Consider the following 20,774-nt stretch of genomic DNA (forward strand, 5'->3'; position numbering starts at 1 on the left):
TGCAAGCCTTACCTCCTTACCAACTATGTTATATTATTTGTTTGAAATAAAAGTCAATTGGAAGTGTATGAAGCATGAGAAAGCATTTTGCTATTTATTAAAATATAAATAATTTAAGAGTAAATTATTATATTTTAAAATAGACTTTAAATTGAATATTTATAAAATTCAAGACGTCAATGTGAATGACCTCAAAATTTTATAAAAAAAATCCAATTTTAAAATAATTTGAATATTTGAATATTGTGGGCAAATTTTGGGGTATGACACTAAGGTTAAAATTTTATAAAATTAAAAAATATTTACTTTTTTATTTTAGTTATCTACTATATCTACTTCTACTATCTACTATCTACTATATCTATTCAATATTAATCAATTGACCATTCTACCAATTATACCCTTTTCACTAACAAAATTTACACTACAACTTAGATAAAATAGTAACTAACAAATTAATCATCCACTTTTCTACTTTTTGGGCAAAATACACCAACTGTCAATCTCTTATTGGTCAGAATTCAAAAACTCTTACATCTCCTTTTGATACACACGTGTAACACTCTTAGTAGCACAATTTCAAATTTCAAATCAATGTTCATCAAATGACAAACACCCGAAACCCTATTCTTCTATGAATCCATTTCCCCCTCTTTTCTTCCTCTCTCCACCACATTCTTCTTCTCTTTCTTTTATGAATCCATTTCCCCTTCTTATCTTCCTCTCTCCACCACATTCTTCTTCTCTTTCTTTTCTCTCCTTTTTGCAAAAACACAGACGCCGCCTTTCTCCCCCTATATCGGCCACCACCACTTCCAATGAAAAATCAAATTCATTTCCGTATTTCTCATCTCACGGGCTTCCCAATGAATCAGTTGGATTTTTTCCGAGCGATCTCGCTTTCTACCACCGTCTCTCCTTTCCGACATTCACTACTCACCAAGATTCCATTTTACTCTTTCAATTTATTGTTTTCTTGAAGCAAATAGATCCAGGTCTAAAACATTAATTTGGTTTAACCTTGCAGATTTAAAGGAAAATCATACAAAGAGAAAGCTGATGAAGAAGAAATAGGGTCTACAGGTATGTGTTATGGGGTTTTTCTTTTTTCCATGCTTCAAACCTTAGGTCTGCCGCCGCCACCCCTTTAGTCTGGATCTGTTCCAATTCCAAATCTATCAAGTTTTCCATTTTTCTGCAAAGACTTCAAATATAAACGGTTGATTTTGTACTTCACATCTATTTTACTTTTAGTAATTTATTTTAGATTATGAAACAGTTTTTTATTTTGATTTTTGCATAATGCTTTTCAATGATATTCCACTACGTTCAAATCGGGTGAGTTTTGCCAAGTTAGGATTTATAACCTTGATGAGTTTTGGCAAGTTAGGATTTATAAACTTGATGTGTTTTTCCAACTTAGGATTTTGAGTTGAATCATGTGATTTTCAACATTCTTTATTGTATTTGATTTGCTAGATATGAACTTTAGTTTGTTTTTTTATTATTAGTTTTAATTCGTTTTCTTCAAAAACTATTTAGTGCACTTTAATGGACAAGGTTGCCTTCATTTTTGTTCCAGTTGTTTCTTGCAGGGCTGATTTGATAATGTGCTGTCTGTCGGGTTTGGTTCGGTGTTGGCTGGTTTCCGTTGGAGGGTGTCATTCTGGGAGGCGTTTCCAGAGTTAGACGACATCATCAATTTTGTGTAGTTACAGCTCTGCTAAAATTCTTATCTTACGTTTGTTTCAGGCGGCGAATCGTTGATAAGTTAATATGGAGATAATTCTCTTTTAATTCATTTGTGCTGGTGGATATTCTCTTTCGTATACGTATTTAATAGAATGTTCTTATTAGAATTTTGTTTATATATCTTGATTTTTGTTGGCAGATAAGTTATGAACAACAGTCACGTTACACAGTCAAAACTTATATAAGCCCAAGAATTGACAAGCTCTAGAGGGATGCCTATACCGAAATTTTTTTTTGTTCCTCATACTAAGGTGAAAAAAATTGATGCTTAGCACATGTGAAGATGAGTAGTATAGTTGTTCACTGATATGGTGTGTTGTTGTTCACTGATATGGTGTATAATCTATTTCAAGAATGTTCCATCATGGAGTGATAAAGGGGTATGACAGTGTTTAACTGTATCTTTTGATGATTTAAAAGATCACCCTCCTGACTGTTCTTTGTGGATGTATCTTTGAATAAAAAGATAATAGCATTTCATAACATAATAGATCATTTAGAACCCACTCTTACCCAAAGTGAGGGTTTCCAGGTCCAACATGCTGATGAAACTCCTTCAGTTATCTCTTTTGAAAAACATAAGACTTGGTTAATATAAAAGTTATCATACAACTTTCTCCTTATGCAGAATTGCCGGACATACTCATTAGTAGTGGTATGGTTTATGTCTTATTGTTTTTGTTGTCCTTGCAAACTGTTGCTAATTTCTGTGTATTGTGGGTGTAATTGATAGGTAATGGTTTTCAAATTTCAAAAAATGTTTTGTTCTAAATTCGTAATTTTTTCTTGCAAGTGTCTTGGTCTGAACTCATGGTTTTGAATCTCATCTTTTGCAGCAACAATAATTATTCTATTTTTTACCAATGTTCAAATGGCTCTCTTCTTTGCCATTGGTGGAGCTATGCAGGTGAATCTATATTGATCTCTCAAATCCCACACCTTAGTCTTCTTATTATTACTTTTAAGTTATTGCTTAAAACATATACATGTAGGAGTGATATTGCATGCTACATTGCGATTGGTTAGAGGCTGGTAGCAAGTTGATCAAAGAAACAATGACCCACTTGCTTTTAGGAGATTAAACATGCACTCATAAGGAAGATAACTCTTACAATGAAGAATGGGACAGGAAATTAGTACAGAAGATAGCACTAAGGATTGGGGGTGTCTCAACAAGTTGAATGTTTCATGTTTACAATATTTAATTTCAGCTGGGATCACTTGATTAGTTTGAAAGCAAGGGTTTCTTTTTGAATCCTTCTATTAGTTAATTAAGTAGATATATTAAACCCCCTCATTCGAAGACTATGCAGATTATTTGTATTTTTTGTTATACTCCTATTTTATTTCATCTTGCTGATTATTATAAATCTTGCTATACCAGCTTTTGATTGCATAGTCTTTCTTATTGCAAGATAAATTGGTTGGCTTTAGTATATATTGTTCAGGTTTTTATGTTACAATTTTTATATTAAATAATAAATTTATAGTCTGTTGCCAATGATTCAGAATTAAAGAATAGTTAATTTCATTTTATGGGAATAAAATATCATAAATTTTACTTGCATGCCGCCAAAGTGATCGACTCCATTGTGAAATTGTTGCATTTGTGCTTTGGTACATAAGTCTGTAGCGGACAACAATAATTGGTTGCAGACTTGCAACTTGCAGTGAAAGTGTAGTGTTTAATTCATTTGAATTTTATCAACCATACAAAAGTTTAAATTCTAGGTATCACTTTGGGATTAATTTCAATTTTGAATCAAAGATTAATGGTTCATTGCTAATTTGAATACTTTTTATGATATGAAAATGTTATGAAGCCAAAGGGTCATACTGTGTATTTACTTTTTTGATTAACATATTCGAAAGAGCTAATTTGAATATTTTTTCAATTTTTCCAACTCATGTGTTTATTTTATATGGTTATTTAATATAGTTGAATTTTTATGATTATTATTCATTTATAATTAAATAATTTATTTTAAATTTACATGTTTTTAAATATATTTTATACAATATTGAATAAATTTACTTAGATAGTAGTTTACGAATAACTATCAACAAAATACATATTTTATTTATTTTTTCAAATGTTAAATTTTTTTATTCTCTTTGGGTCAATTTTTTTCTATTGCATGATAGTATAATGTATTTTTTAATTTTAATAACATTAAAAATGTATTTATCTCACGAGTCACTAACAAGACGATATTTATTTTAGTTTAATCAATCATTATTTTAATTTAAGAAGCAAAATCTTTATTTTTAAATATAAATATTTTCTCAACTCACAATTATATTTTTTCTTCTTAATGACTATTTAATATAATTAAGTCTATATAATTATTGTTCATTTAAATAATGGGTTAATAGTCATTCATCTCCCTGCCATATAGGCGAGTTTTGAATTTTCCCCTTTAAAAAAAAGTTTTGGATTACCCCTATATTTTTCGGACACCTCCCTAAGCGGGTAAAAATTAGGGGGATAAATAAAAAAAATGTATGTTACAGGGGGTAATTATCATAATTTAATTACCCGTGCGGGAGTACGGGTGTCTTACTCGTTTTGTTTAAAGCTTTAAGTTAACTAGTAACAAACCCGTTCGTTTGCACGGGTTCTGTTACGTGACGCACATTTGTTTTAAATGAATATTTTTTAATAGAAAATATCTGGTACCCGTGAAATAATAATTGAAATGTATAGAAAAATATCTGATACCCGTGAAAAATAATAATTGAATATATAGAAAAATATCTGGTACCCGTAAAAAAATAATAATTGAATGTATAGAAAAATATCTGGTACCCGTGAAAAAGTAATAATTGAATGTATAGAAAAATGTCTGATACCCGTAAAAAAAAAATCTGGTACCCATGAAAAAGTAATAATTGAATGTATAGAAAAATATCTAGCACCCGTAAAAACATTTATATCAATAAAATCATTTTATAAAGAAAACTTAGAAAATTAACTAAAATGACATATATTTTTATTAACACGTTTAAATATCTACAAAGTGTGCATTTTTTATATATATGCATCAATTATACAAACATTAATGATTAATTTTTATGTATACTTATAATACAAGTTGACATCCAAAATTGCTAAAAATGTTTAATTAATAATATGTTAAAATGTAAATAGATGCACCTACTAAAAATTGCTTTGATACTGTTTTCTGTTTAAACAAACAAATAATAATTATCTAAGATTTAATTGATAGAGGAGTATGGTGTTGTCAAACCCATAGAGGTAATATCATATCATAATAATATACAGTAGCAGCATGTACGCATGTACTCAAGTGTTTAAATTTTATTTATTTTTAATTGATAGCTTAGATACATGGAACCAGGGTGACCATAGATATAATAACAAATAGTAAAAGAAAAAATTGCTGCTTTCAAGGAAAACATTTGTTTATTTTGTTTAATTTTTTAATAAAAAATATTGAAGAATGCAGAGTTGAATAAAAACATCTAGACAAATTCATGTGTAGAAAACAAAATTATGAAATAAAATATGTGAAAATAATAATTTCTTTAATTATTTATAAAAGTTTATAAGTGACACGTATTTTAAATAATAATAAAAAATTTATTATAAGTTTAGATAATAATAAATAAAATATGAAATTAATACAAAGACATCCTGTTTATAGGTCTAATTTTTAGCTTTTATAAGTCTAATTTATTGGGTGTCTCGATGCAATTTAGCCTTTATAGGTCTTTGCAGGTCTAATTAATTGTGTGAGTCTCAAGGCAATTTAGCCTTTATAAGTTTAATTAATTGTGCGTGAGTCTCAAGGCAATTTAGCCTTTATAAGTTTTTCAGACCATTCAATTTTCTTATATTGTAAATTGGTAGAACAGTTTATTTTCTTATATTATATTGTAGATTTATTTTAAATAGTAAATAAAAAAGAAAAAATTAGATCAATAATAGATTTTGATAAGTAACTTTATGTTTCTATTAAAGTTATAATATAATTACCAATCGTTAGTTGGTCCAGTGGTGATTGGCGCTGGACTTGGTAGGGAGAACCACGGTTCGATCCCCCGCAACTGCGATCGGGAGGGGGATGGAACCACTTGATGACAGAACTCGCCCCCGAACCGGACTAAACCGATGGTATAAAGCCAAATGTAACACCCGAGGTCGAAGATGGCGAGGGGTGGTTGCACCGCATGGAACACCTGGGGCCAATTGGGGCTAGGGTGGTCGCCACATCGGAATGAGAGGGATCCTAAAGCCGTGCAGGTATGGGACTGCATGGTTGAAGGAAAGCTTATAAGGATTGATAGGTACTACCTCACAGTTATGCATCTTCTTTTCGGTAGCTCATTCCATAAGAACTCCACAGTTAAGCGTGCTTGACTTGGAGTAGTATTGGGATGGGTGACCTTTTGTTCCACAGTTAAGCGTGCTTGACTTGGAGTAGTATTGGGATGGGTGACCTTCTGGGAAGTTTCCCAGAAAGCGTGTGAGTGAGGTCAAAACATGCTGAAAAGACCCATGCTGGTTTGTGGGGTCAGTCGATCATCCCGAAAGCAGTCTGGAGCGTTACAAATGGTATCAGAGCCAGACCTCTCCCAGTACGATGTGGTTCGAGGACGAACCATGCGGAAGCTGGTGGGCATGTAACACCCGAGGTCGAAGATGGCGAGGGGTGGTTGCACCGCATGGAACACCTGGGGCCAATTGGGGCTAGGGTGGTCGCCACATCGGAATGAGAGGGATCCTAAAGCCGTGCAGTTATGGGACTCCATGGTTGAAGGAAAGCTTATAAGGATTGATAGGTACTACCTATACCAATAAGATGCATCTTCTTTTCGGTAGCTCATTCCATAAGAACTCCACAGTTAAGCGTGCTTGACTTGGAGTAGTATTGGGATGGGTGACCTTCTGGGAAGTTTCCCAGAAAGCGTGTGAGTGAGGTCAAAACATGCTGAAAAGACCCGTGCTAGTTTGTGGGGTCAGTCGATCATCCCGAAAGCAGTCTGGAGCGTTACAAAAATAAAATTTATAATAAAATTTTATTATAATGAAATTAATTGTAATACACTGATGGTGTAAATAAGTTTTATAACATCAGTGAATCACAACCGTTAATTTGTTAGAAGTGTTTGACTTTTGTTTTAAATTTTTTTAAATAATATAATTGAGTGGTTGTGATGTATTGATAGTGTAAAAAGTTTTATACTGACAGTACATACCAATTAAACTCATATGTAATATATTGAAGTAGATATAAATTTAAATCAATGTTAAATTATATCAAATAAATTTTGATAATTATATAAGTTAAATATTGATTATACAAAAAAATATAAGTGTAATTTATTTTAACATTTAAAATAAAAATTATTATTATAGTTTTATTAAATTGGGACAAATGGAGTATATTTTTAAATGGAGTATATCTTTATTGATTTTTGTCTATTATTTATATAGATTTTATTATAATAATAAAAGTCAATATAGTAAATATATATATTTGGAGGTTGAATGAATGGAAAACAACTTCAACATTAGAAATCCACACATTTTATTATCATAATAAAAATAAATTAAATTTAGGTTCTTGTACACTTTATTAACAATATCTATTTATGGTATGTATTAGAAAAATCCATTGCCCATTTTTTAACTTCTTATATAGTAAATATATTATATCATGTAATTATTAATGTGTGATATTTTTTTTCAAGATACTCAATTTAGCAGAGTTATTATTTGTTGCAATGAAAATATTATGACTTGTCCCATCATGACTTGTTATCTCATCGCTTTATTGCTACAACACTTACAAATTTAAATAAATTAAATCCGTGAAAGCTGGGTGGATAGATTTTAATATTTTGTAACCCACAAAGTGTACCAACTCTACAGTTATCACGTGCTTCAATCTTTATCATAATTATTTTACTTTTACAAAACTTCTTTTTATCTCACAGTTTGACAGTTTGAGAAGCAATAGCCTGATTTTTTTTACTCAATGCATTGCAACTAAACAACCCCCTTCTTTATATTTCTTTTCTATAAATAATGTAACTAAAAAGTCATTGAAGCATATTTCTTTCTTCTTTTTGAGTTAAGTACGTTAAAGATTACAACGTATTCACAAAAGTAAAAAAAACAACACTAAATAAATACATTGTGATAAAAAAATTCATGATTATAAAATATCATACTGCCCACTACAAATATCATAAAATTAATATAAGACAATAATTGATATAACATTAATATAAACAAAAATATTAAAAATTATTTCTATAAAATATTATAATATAATATAAAAAATAAATAAAAGAAATTATATAAAATTAATGTAACAAAAATATTATAAAAAATATAAAAGTAATGATTTGAATATGTATTATTGAATATACATATACCATAATATACTTAGTAGTCTATTATCAAACCCATAAAATTAAAAGTAACAAAAAGTACTAATAAGAACTCATGAAACTCGAACATATTGAGAAAATAAGTATACATGAATTTATTTATTTTCTTAATTTCAGCTATAAGCAAACCAAACCACAATAAGAGATGAATCATGAATCACGATTTTCAAAAAAGGGGAAAAATAATAAATAAATCACTTAAACATTGAGGAGACATTGTGTTAGAAAAAATATTAAAAAAGATTCTCTCTCTTTCTCTTTACCTACACTATTTTCCCATATCATAATCAAAAGAGTAATTAATGAGGTAGCAAAGCATTAAAAAGAGAATCAGAAAAAAATTATCTCTCCTCCTTACCATTAACTCGGTTCTCTCTCCTCCCATCAATGGAGAAAAAGCCAATAAACATAATATTAAATGATGCAATGTGATTGGTGGAATGTATGCTACCCAACTTTTTGTGATGGGTAGAGAAGTTGTCCCCTATTATAAATAGGTGATTGGTGAATGGAATTATCAATCAAGGAAATGAATGAAGAAATTAGTTTTAAAATTGTTATTATCTTTTTAGTGTGGTTTTCTCTCTATTTCTCTTAGCCGCCCCAAAGTTATGTTCATAACAAACGGTGCATTGGCATGGATTCTCCTCCATATAATTACTATCATCATGACCCCACAATCATCAACACTCATTCTTTGTTGAAACCACAAACCTATCAGCATCCCCTTCTCTCTAACGGCAACTCACTTTTACACTCACAATCAACAATTCACCAATCTACCATGGCCTTACATCAAAATCTCTCTTCTTACACTAAGTCCACCCTTCAACAAATCTTGGATTCTCAGCAAATTTGCCTGCAAACAATGTCAAATTGTGTTAGCACACTTTCCTCCATTAATGCTGACCTATCATCTTTAAACCACCCTCATTTCCAACTCCTTCAACCTCATGAGATTATCTTTCCTCAACCTCAGCCTCACCATCCCACACCATATCCATGGTCGTATTCACATACACCATTTCCTCAACATCAACCACCAAAACCACCAGATTCATCATTAAATCAAACTTCAGCTGCAAAAGAAATTGCAGAGTTGTTCAACAATTCTGATTCAGTCACTAAGTATTTTCAAGAAGAAATTCTACATATTGCTCAATTTCCAAATAGAGTCATCGTTCCACCACAAATTCTTGAGGCTTGTGTGGTTGGATCCAAAACCCTAGAAAACAACAAAAACTATTTCAATGGAAATTTCGAAACAGTACAAAGAAACGAAGAAGCGGCAAAGACATCACAAATTCAAAATGATATCATTACCGTTGCAATCACCGACAAAAATCAGTTCTCTGTTTTTGAAGATGATGTTTATGAAGATGAAGAGAAATCAAAGACGCGGAGAGTAGAAGCAAATGAGCAGACAAAACTTCTTCCAAATCTTTTTCCTATCAATCGCGCTCTTCTTCTATGCGGTGCTGAATCCGTTCCCTTTTTATCCGTGGCTATGAAGGAAATACCATCACTTCCACCAAAATTCTCCATGTTAATATTTGATTTAGGTTATGATTCCTTCAAATTCTACCACGTCACTAGTATTTTCTTTGAAAACGGTGATGTTTGGCTTAGTTTTCGTCCTCTGGTGTCGATTTTAGAGGGTTGCCGGAGTACACCTCTACCTTTGAAGATTCCAAAATTGTTCTGTTAGCAAAGAAGGAATAAAAAAAAGTGAAAGAGAGAAGATTAAAAAAAATTGTGAAAAGAAGAAAATCAGCCCATGGTTTTATCAAAACCACTAAGCACAAGATGTGTCACACGTTTGTTACTTTCACAAAAATCAGCCCATGATTTTATCAAAACCACTAGCACATGATGTGTGATGACACGTTTAACACTCTCCACCTTTTCAAGAAAAAAAATGTCTCACCTCCCACACACCACCTAACATTAACATGTGTTGGCAAACCATCTCAATTCACCAATCAAGTCTTTGTTAATTTTTGGATTACATCTTGAGGATAAAGTGGTTTTCAAGATGGGTGGAATGTAATGATTCAAATATGATATTATTAGGCCCAAATTCTATAAGTCCATATTAAGAATATTCTAGATATTTAGGTGGTGAGTCACTACCCTTTAGAAGAATCTAGATTGTGTGATGTCAATGTTATAAATAGGTGATTGGTGAATGTAATTATCAATCAAGGAAATGAATGAAGAAATTAGTTTTAAAATTGTTAGCATTTTTAGTTTAGTTTCTATCTATTTCTCTTAGCCTCCGAGTTATGTTCATAACATTCTAAATGCATTAAACTATGGACAAATTTTGTTCCACAAATGTCGAGAAAGCATATGTAAAGGCAACTGAAACTGTTATTGCCAAGTTAAGAGAACCTCAGGTCGTGTACACGTTAGAAGCATTGAGCAAAACTTGTCCATATCAACCTCCATCCGCCATAGTTTGAGGTGTACAACAATGCTCATCTTATATGTGTTCTTGCTCGGCTCGGTGGTGGTCATGGTGGTTATAACCAGCTTCTTCGAGGCTCAAGTCAGACCAGACTTTTTTTTTTAAATAAAGAAGGCCTGGGCTTTTTTATAAGTCTATTTAGTTAAAAAGGTTAGGCCACAGACCATACAAAAAGTCTTTTAAATTTATGATGCTGACCTATTTAAGTAAATAAAAATAAATTTATTATTATTATTATTATTATATTTTATTTGTACTTTGAAATAAAATACAAAAATAAATCTTAGTTATCTTGAAGAATTTAAAAATATAAGTTGAAAAAAGCTTATGAACAATGTCATTAGTTGTTTTCATAAGTTCTCTTAAACAAATAGTATTGTAAAACTTATGTTAGTAGATAAACTTGAATAAATAAATGCAAATAAACATTATGCTTATTGATATTTTAATTTGTTAGTCTATTTAAATACTAGTTGAATAGCTTATTTATAAATATTCAAATAAAATAGACTTTTATGTAGGCTAATAAGTCAAATATACATCGAAAATGTCAGACTCAGACCTAAAAATAAGTCTATTATAGACAACAAGCAAAACTTAAGCTTTGTAATTTTTAACAGGTCAGGCCTAACTCGACTCAACTTACTCTCACCCCTACCCTAGTTCCAACACAACCCTAACACAAAATAGTGTTAATTAAATCAAGGGGAATTTTAGTCGCCTATTGTATTGTTGTTCGACTAAAAAATTTAGTACTATCAAATTGTGTGTGTTAATTAAATTAAGGAAAATTTTGTCCTTTAAAAAATTAAAACTAGGAAAATTTCTAGTTTTTTTATTACTAATACAACTTTCATTCATTCAAATTGATAGGGTACTTCGAATAATATAAATTCAAAACCGTTTAAATTGAAAAGGATGTATCTGTGGACAAACTCACATCATTTATGTTAATACGATAAAATGTCTACAATGTGACAAAGCCTACAAATATGACCAAAATGAAATGTTCGAAATACCCATGTCTCCGAGTCTTCAGTGTTAACGACGTCAAAATTATTGATCGAAAAGTACTGAGTCGAAACTAATCTATCAATCTGAACCGAATAAACACCGCACCAAAACAGAAAAATAAAATAACACTGCAATAAGACGATGACCAACACAATATTGCACTAAGACGACGAAATTAAAAAAAAAAAACTAAAAATACATGTGAAATCACTTATTTAAATAACTTAAGATATAAATTATTATTAACATCTGCCACCCGGTCCTCCAAATTGAAGAGAATATCCATATGGATTTCTTTCTTGTCCATAGTAGGCAACTCCAAAACATTGAGGGACATCATGGAAAACTCGTGCCGAATACTCATCAGGTCCTTGATAGACTGAATTAGTTTGATTTTGATATCCAATATTTCTAAAATAACATGTATGCTCATAGTTCCGGTCAGGAAAGGATCCAGATCCCATTTGAGGGCTAGGTGCACCTATAGCTATTGTGGCCCCTCCCCATCCCACTTGATTAGCTGTTTTCAAGTTGTTGAATAAAGCTTGTGGATAATATCCAATTGCTTGACCATTAATGTTTATCCACCAATTTTTAGTTCTTTGATCTTGAACAATAGTAATGGGCATATCTACAATATCTCCACCGTATACAGATGTTTTTGGCACAGCTGCTCCAATGTGATATTGACGGTTGGTTTGGACAAAACCTCTACAAAGATAGTTGTAGCATCCCGTCTTTACAAAACTATCTGACTGTCATCATTAAAGAAATGAATTATTTTTAATTTTTTTTTAATAATCAATATATTTAATCAATGCATAGTAATATATCTAAATATAATTTGTTTTATAAGTAATAAAATTCATAAATTTTAATAAATTATTATATTAAGAATAAAATAAACAAGTCATCACTTACTGTCCATGATGCGAATACATATGTCCGATCATTGCCGTATATGTGAGGAAATACCTAACAAAAATTTGTATGTTAAATTAGTAGTCTTCTTTATACCAAAATAGAATTGATTAACAGGATAAATTTATTGTTAAAAGATAATAAATTTAAACTCACATGCCATCCAATACTAATTACATTAACAGCGCCTCCTTCTCCATTTCGAACATATAGATTAGATGCGCTAGATTGAGCAATACTACACTTTGGATTATAAATACTAGTAGTTCCCTTTATTCCATAATAATTTGCACCACCACGATATTTGAGATATATTTCCGCTTTCTACAAAATTAATATCCAATCAAAAATTGAAACATGAATTGGTATTTATATCAATAAAATAAGAACATGGAAGTTTAAAGTCAGAGTCAGTTATATCTAAAGACGATGGTTAGTAAAAACTAAGGAAATTATTGACAAAATGTTAAAATATGAAAGCAACAATTTTAAAATAATAAAATATTGTTTAAAAATAACATTTATTAAGACAAATTAAGCATATTTAAAATTACAGAAGAAAACTTACGTGGCCAACACTTGCAGCTAAAATATTATTGTTCAATAAAGATTTAGCGCGGCTGAGATCTTCTTTTGTTGTTCTCCGAATTGGAACAGATCCTTTAGGACAAGTGACTTTATCAAGTTCAAATCTTGTTTTACTTGATGAAATATTCTCACTTCCATTTTCTATTTTTGAATAAAAACTTGGCCGTGTCTAGGACAAAAGAAAGATAAAACAAATCAACATTAAAATACAAAATGTGTCTTGTAAGAAAAACAATTTAATTAAATTGAAGAATGTTACCTGTAATTTATGATTCTTTAACAAAGGATGATCAAAAGCGGGTTGTTTTTTAATATCAACACAATCAACTATGTATCCATATTTTGTCTATAAAAACCATCAAATCAAACATAAAAAAGTTATAATATTTTATATAGAGGATAAAAAACAATAATTAAATTATAAGAATAATACATGAATACTCTTGATAGGAGGCTTATTCATATTTTTCAACTCAAAATCATCTTTCAATGTAACATCACTATCATCAACTCTAAGGCTAGTAACAGTCGTTGAAAACAAAATCAATAAGAACATCATGTTAATCATTTTTACAATTTTGTTATTGCACAAAGTTGCTTGGTGATCTATTACAACAGTGTCACCCCTTTATATATTATTATAGTCAAAGTCAAATATCCAAATTCATTCATTTGGTAAGTAACAATTCTTATTTAATATAGTAACATTTTCTTTTTCAGTTATATATTTATGACCAGGGTTACAAACGTATTTAAATGATCTTAAAGAAAGGTGTTACATATTAGTATAACATTAAATAAACGTTTGCACTTTAATTAAATTAGATGTATGGTGAAGCTAGGCATGTATTCATTCAATGACACAGTGCCACTTATCAATTGATGCTATTTAATTTAAAACTTATAATAATACGTTGCAGCAGGTAGCAGAGTATCACCAAAATAGAAGAATGTTTATAGGATGAATTTTTACTTTTTAATTTAGTCTTATTTTCCCCTTATAATTGTTAAGGAAAAATTACAAAATAGATACTACTATATAAAATATAATTTAAATAATATATATACTTATATTTCCTTATAATAAAGAAAACACATTAAAATATAAAATACATAATTCTATAAAAAATAGTAACATTTTTATGTTTAAATTTTATTTCTAACTTTAAATATTGATCTAATTCTAATAGTAATAATGTATTTTTATTATGTCTTATTTTCCTTTGCATTTTTGTTATGACTAAAAAAAATATAGAAAACTATAAAAAAAATTAGGTTATCCATAATTAAATTGAAATATTGAAACATTGAAAAAAACATTATTAACATCTTTTAGTTTAAAATATTGTAATATAATATAAAATTATAATAGTCTTTGGTATACTAAATAAAATTATAATACTACGTCATATTTTTATTAGTGAAAGATTAAAAAAAATAGTTGTTTCTATATAATATATAATTTTAGGTAATAGATTTAGAAATTCTTATAAAAAAATAATATATTTTTAAGAGTAATAACATTTTTTGATTTGAATTATTATAAATAAATATCGATTTTTTTCAATCCATAACTTCCTATCATTATTAGGTTTTTTTTTCCAGTTTTTAATCTCCATTAAAGATACCATAAATAATCTTTTATAGGTCCTTGTGCAATATACTTATTCCTTATTGGTTACTATTCTGTTAAATAATCGATAGGTTAATCTTTTTTAAAATATATAAATGTATTAATATAAATGCTCTCCAAAATTAACTATTAACTTTTTCGGTTCAAAATATAAAAAGATATACTTTAATGTACATTTTTTATTATCCAATCAGTCTTTATTTAATTTAAATTATATGCATTCATTATAAATATTAAAAGAAACGATCTCCAATCTCATTCTTTTTTTTCTTTTTTTTCATTTCTCTTTTAAATTTTTTTTCTCTTTTTTATTTATTTATAAATTGACAATGCAAACTGAATATAATTTTAGGTAACATATAGATTTAGGAATTCTTATATAAAAGACAATATAATTTTAACAGTAATAATGTATTTTGGTTTGAATTATTATAAATTTATAGCAATTTCTTTTCTATTCCATAACTTAATACTGTTATTAGTTTTTTTTTTTAGTTTTTAATCTTCATTAAAGATATCATAAAAATACTAAATACTATTTGAATAAGTCCTTGGTGAAATACTTATTATTATTTATCCGTAACTATTTTGATAAATAATGGGTTGACTAATCAATTTTTAAAATATATAAATGTATTAATATAAATGCGTTACAAAAATAAATATTAACTTTTTCCGTTACGAATATATAAAAAATATACTTTGAATGTTTTTTACTATCCAATCAATCTTTATTTAATTTAATTTTTATGCATTCATTATAAATACCTAAAGAAATGATCTTCAATCTCATTTTTTTTCCTTTTCTCTTTTAAAAACTTTCTCTTCATTTTCCTCGATTGACAATGTTAACTGTGAATTGGTCAAATATATTATTTGAATTTACATTCTCCTTCATATAGTTAAAGGAAGAATATGAAATTTATGTAATTTTGAAGGTTTTTTTCCTTCTTACTTTATATAGTTCATTTTTATTATCTCATGTATGTGATTTGAATAGTTATAATTTCATTATTTGTTGAATTTTCAGGTTGAATCACATTTTTATGGAGAAAAAAGTTAGTTAGTAAATCACATTTGATTATAATTAAAATTTGGATTGACAAAGGTTAAAAGATAATTAAACTAATATATTACATGAGTTCACTTTTCCTTTTCTACAATTAATTGGATCAATAAAAAACGTATGAAATTTCTTTATTTTTCCATGTTGAGTCACATATTTTGTCAGACGATAAAGAGATGTTGAATCACATTTTTTATCGAGAAAAAGTGAGTTGATAAATCACATTTGATTATAACATTGAACTTTGGATTGACAAATGCTAAGGGAGAATTAGGATAATTTATTATTTGAGTTCACTTTTATTTTTCTATAATTATTTGGAAGAATTAAAAAGGGTAAGAAATTTCAAGTCTATTCCATTTTTTGTCTTTATTTTTCATTTATCTTTTTTAATTATATATCAAATAGGAGATTTGATCAATTATATTTTTTTTTTCAAATTAAATCACATATTTTGTCCGACGATAATGAGAGATTGAGCCATCATTAATAAAAAAAATAGAGTTTTTAATTGGCAAAGACTAACTTTTGATTGGATCTGTGAGGAATATTATTATAAAGATTATAATTATGAAAACAATATATTTATAACTTTTGTTGTTCTTTTGTATAACGTTAATTTTTCAATATTAATTTTATACATGTATATGAATTTTGTGAAACTTATAATTACTTATAAGTGAATGTAATTATATTATATGATATTACTTATAATTAATATATGTGACTATGTTTTGTATTTGGTAAAATAACCTATAATAAAATATTTTTTATAATTTTTATTGAAAATTCAAATTAAGGTAAAAGAATTTTTTTATTATGGTGTATTGTAAGGCACACCATATTTTTTTCTATTTTAAAAAATATAATTTATCTTAAAGTATTGTTTGATTTCTACATATTTTAATATAAAATTTAAAAACAATTAAATATGTTAAAATTTTATAATTAAAATATTTCACTTCAAATTCAAACATTAATAAAAAAATTGAACAAGTTGATCTCAATATTTTAGTGTATCTCTATCATTCTATTTTTATTTGCACACATGTTATTCTATAATTTAATTTATGTAATGTTTTAACCCTTCAATGTTATAATAATGTGTGAAACTTTCAATTAGTATTATATTTTATCATTATTATTAATATCTTTCTGCACAATTGTTTAATTTTATAATTTTAAATACTATTAAAATACTTAATGAGTCATATTATTTACTCTAAATTCTTACATTTAAACTAAATATCACAGTTTATTATGAAAAAAATGCAACAATTTTGTTAAAATAATTAATTAGAATATATGTTTTTTTAGTGTGTGTACCATTTTTTTTATATATATATATATATATATATATATATATATACATATATATATATATATACATATATATATATATATATATATATATATATATACATATATATATATATATACATACATACATACATATATATATATATACATACATACATACATATATATATACATATATATATATACATACATACATACATACATATATATATATACATACATACATACATACATATATATATATATATATATATATATATATATATATATATATATATATATATATATATATATATATATATATATATATATATATATATATATATATATATATATATGAATGTATTCCAAATAATCCTCAACAAATGTCTCCCAAATAATCATGTTCATATTGAATAATTATTTACAATAAACTCTAATAATAACCCTTTCCATATTAAGTAATTATTTATAGTAAATTCTAATAATATCATTTCTATATTTACATAGTTTAGTATACCCTCGTAGTCAAAACAAGAGATGGACGAATGTTGAGACTATCCTTAAAGTTGTCAAAAAGTTGTAGCGGAAGGCTCTTCATAAAGATATCGCAACTTGAAACTAGAGGGAACATGCAATATGCCCACCTAACCGCGAGAAACTTTTTCCTGCACAAAGTGTATATCCATCTCAATGTGTTTGGTGCATTGAAGTTGAACTTGTCGAACAGGTACATGTCGCCGAATTCAAAAGTACCATGAATGTAACGAATGATTCGTTTTAAGGCAGGCATGTGTTATGTTTTTTGATCATGCATAAAGGGGCACACTTGTTGAACTGTATATGATATATCTAGTCTTGTAAATGTCAAGTACTATAATACATCGGCAAGACTTCGATATTTTGTTGGATCATGATAGAGATTACTTGAGGACCCATTTAGTTTTTATTTTGTATCTACCGGTGTTGGGGTTGACTTGCATGACGACATTCATGCATGTTCAATGATCTCTTCTGCGTATTTTTTTTTTGGAGAGAAAAATACCTCTTGAATGTCTAGTAACATAGATGCTTGGAAAATAACTCATATGACATAGATCTTTCATTGCAAATTTAGAACTCAACTTGGATATAATATACTTACAAAAAGAGTCAGATGATGCAACATAATCAATGAACCACTTATACTAGGCACACGTTGCTTGTTAAAGTCCATAGAGAGAATTTTTTTAGCAAACAAACATGGTATGGGAATTGAGGATGATGGAAGTCTGGAGGTTGGTGCATGTATACATTTTCATCAAGAATGTTGTGTAAGAAGGCATTTTTAATATCTAATTGATAAAGATATAATGAGTTTTGACAAGAAAATATTGAGTATTATGTGAATAGTATATGATTTTCCTACTGAAGGTTTCACCACAATCAACGCCTGTTTGTTAGTTCGCTCCATTTCCTATAAGGCGAGCATTGTATCGCTCAAATGATCCATCTAAATTATTTTTATGCTTGAAATCCCCAAACTTCAAATAATATTAATGTAACACCCCAATTCTACCCAAAGCATTTAGGCAAGAAAATATCAGAGTGTTAAAATTTCATACAACACAGTTAGGATGTTACACTAAGTAACCAAACAAACACTTAGAAAACAAACGGACATCAGCGATGCCAAAAGCATACAACACCTGCCAATAAAACGATACACAACACACAGAAGATATGAACATAAAAATGTACGTATAGCTCTCACTCTCAAAGAGGAGTTTTCCAAAATAAAGTGTTTACAATACACAACGACACGTTATCACATATACATGTTCAAAAGAGTCATATACAAATAAATAACAACAGACTCCCGACTACCTGGTGTTACGTATCAGAGAGACCGACAAGACCAACTGGAGAACTACCTCTTCCAAAAGACTCCCAAAGCGGCTAATCTGCAGGATGCCACTCAAGCATCAAATCAGCAGAAGGGTGAGAATATAATTTATAATGAAGAAGCATGATAAATATAGTAATGCCAACAAGTATCATCAAGAATCATACAACAAAGTAATCCACTAAGTCAACCACAATCAATATATATAAGTAACACGACACATGAATGATAACATAAATCACAAAGACAGACAATGATGAATGAGACTCGACTATGCATATGCATGTGGTACCAAATCCGGAGTAAACTCCTCCTTGTCATTATGACAAATACACCTTGCCGAGCATTATGTTGGGACTTTATTCCACTCAGGAAGCCCACGGGCTATTGTCATCGAGCATGTAACTCCCACTGATGACCTATTTCCACTCAGGCTAATATACCGTTACCGAGCATTAAGCTCCTACTGGTAACCAATGCCCGCATGCCACTTGTTAATAGCATTCCACCATTAACGTATTGAAATTTTATGATGAAAATATATGACTCTATTACACGACAACAACATCATCAACAATATAAAACGGCCACATACTCACATTACACCGTTTATATTCTATCCAAAAGGATACATCACCAATTAATAACATCGTTATCAATTATATCACACCACGATTACCACACAGGCATTAATAAGCATACAACACACATTCACCGTCAAAACATACTGGCCACATTGGCATAGATGAACGCATAATTGCATCACATAAAATTAATATTGGCCATCGGCCCACAAATTCATCAATACATCATCAACAAGTTGTAATAACAACTGTGGGCCTCCGTTTTCGGCCATACCTCTCGCGGAGAGATACGTGAACTGACTCTTTTTATTGTTTCTGCTTTCGCATTTTTGAAAATTCAGAGAGTCGCCATTGACCTTTTATTTTATCCAATTAAGGAAAGGTTTATAAAAGAAACAGAAAAAAGACCTTTAAGAAATTCTGGGTAAGGGGGTAGGTTATACAAAGGGAAGGTGTTAACACCCTTTGTATCCATGGTTATCCATGGGCTCTTTAGTTTGCTTAGCTCACTTGTTTTCGATCACTTTTCAATTGCTTTAAAATGCTCATATGTGGTTTCAAATACCTTTGTAAATTGAATTTGTAATGATCCTTGTGCGGATGTATACAAAGTGTTTTTTATCTTTCAAAAGATGTTTTTTGAAAAAAAGAACGTTAACTTCGTAATGATCCTTGTTTGGATATATACAAAGTATTGTCTTTTTGGAAAGTTTTATTTTGAAAAACAACAGTGTATGAGAATTTTGTTTGTTTTGATTTGAGCAAGCAAATTAGGAGGTCTACCCTGAGTTGTAAGGTGTTTATCCTATTTCCTTTAAAAATCTATCCTTTCACCGGATACAAACAAAAGGGTCCGATTTTGTACTCGAAACAGTAGAATTTTGACTTTGATTTTGAAAAGAATGAGAAGGGATTACCTTAGGAGGTGCAAGTGTGATTGTGTTTGAATTCAGATATTTTATCTTTTGGAGTTAGTGATCTAACGGTTCAATTTTATCTTTGACATACACGCAGTTTATATGTGCTGGAATTTAAAATGCGGAAATGTAAAATGCGGAAAGTAAATCTACGCTATTACATCGATTTGCAGGAAATGTAAACTATGCCTATTTACATAGATTTGACAACCTATACATTTA

The 20,774-nt window shown here is 28.9% G+C and overlaps 1 protein-coding gene and 1 long non-coding RNA gene across 2 annotated transcripts; one reads left to right on the forward strand and one right to left on the reverse strand.

Moving 5' to 3' along the window:
• Window positions 1–612: 612 nt before the first annotated feature.
• LOC131626460 (uncharacterized) lies at window positions 613–3,148 on the forward strand. Its single transcript, XR_009291130.1, has 4 exons — window positions 613–1,083; window positions 1,583–2,003; window positions 2,589–2,659; window positions 2,745–3,148. It is a non-coding gene; the product is annotated as an uncharacterized LOC131626460 (long non-coding RNA).
• Window positions 3,149–11,836: 8,688 nt separating this feature from the next.
• Window positions 11,837–13,313, reverse strand: LOC131626469 (protein neprosin-like; the record flags this gene model as incomplete). The annotated part of the gene is made up of 4 exons (XM_058897280.1): window positions 11,837–12,414; window positions 12,581–12,634; window positions 12,737–12,904; window positions 13,149–13,313. Coding segments are annotated over 4 exons (900 nt in total), but the record flags the coding sequence as incomplete, so codon positions are not given.
• Between the last annotated feature and the right edge of the window lie 7,461 nt (window positions 13,314–20,774).

Source organism: Vicia villosa, unplaced genomic scaffold (genome assembly GCF_029867415.1).
Source record: "Vicia villosa cultivar HV-30 ecotype Madison, WI unplaced genomic scaffold, Vvil1.0 ctg.000291F_1_1, whole genome shotgun sequence".
Taxonomy (NCBI): domain Eukaryota; kingdom Viridiplantae; phylum Streptophyta; class Magnoliopsida; order Fabales; family Fabaceae; genus Vicia; species Vicia villosa.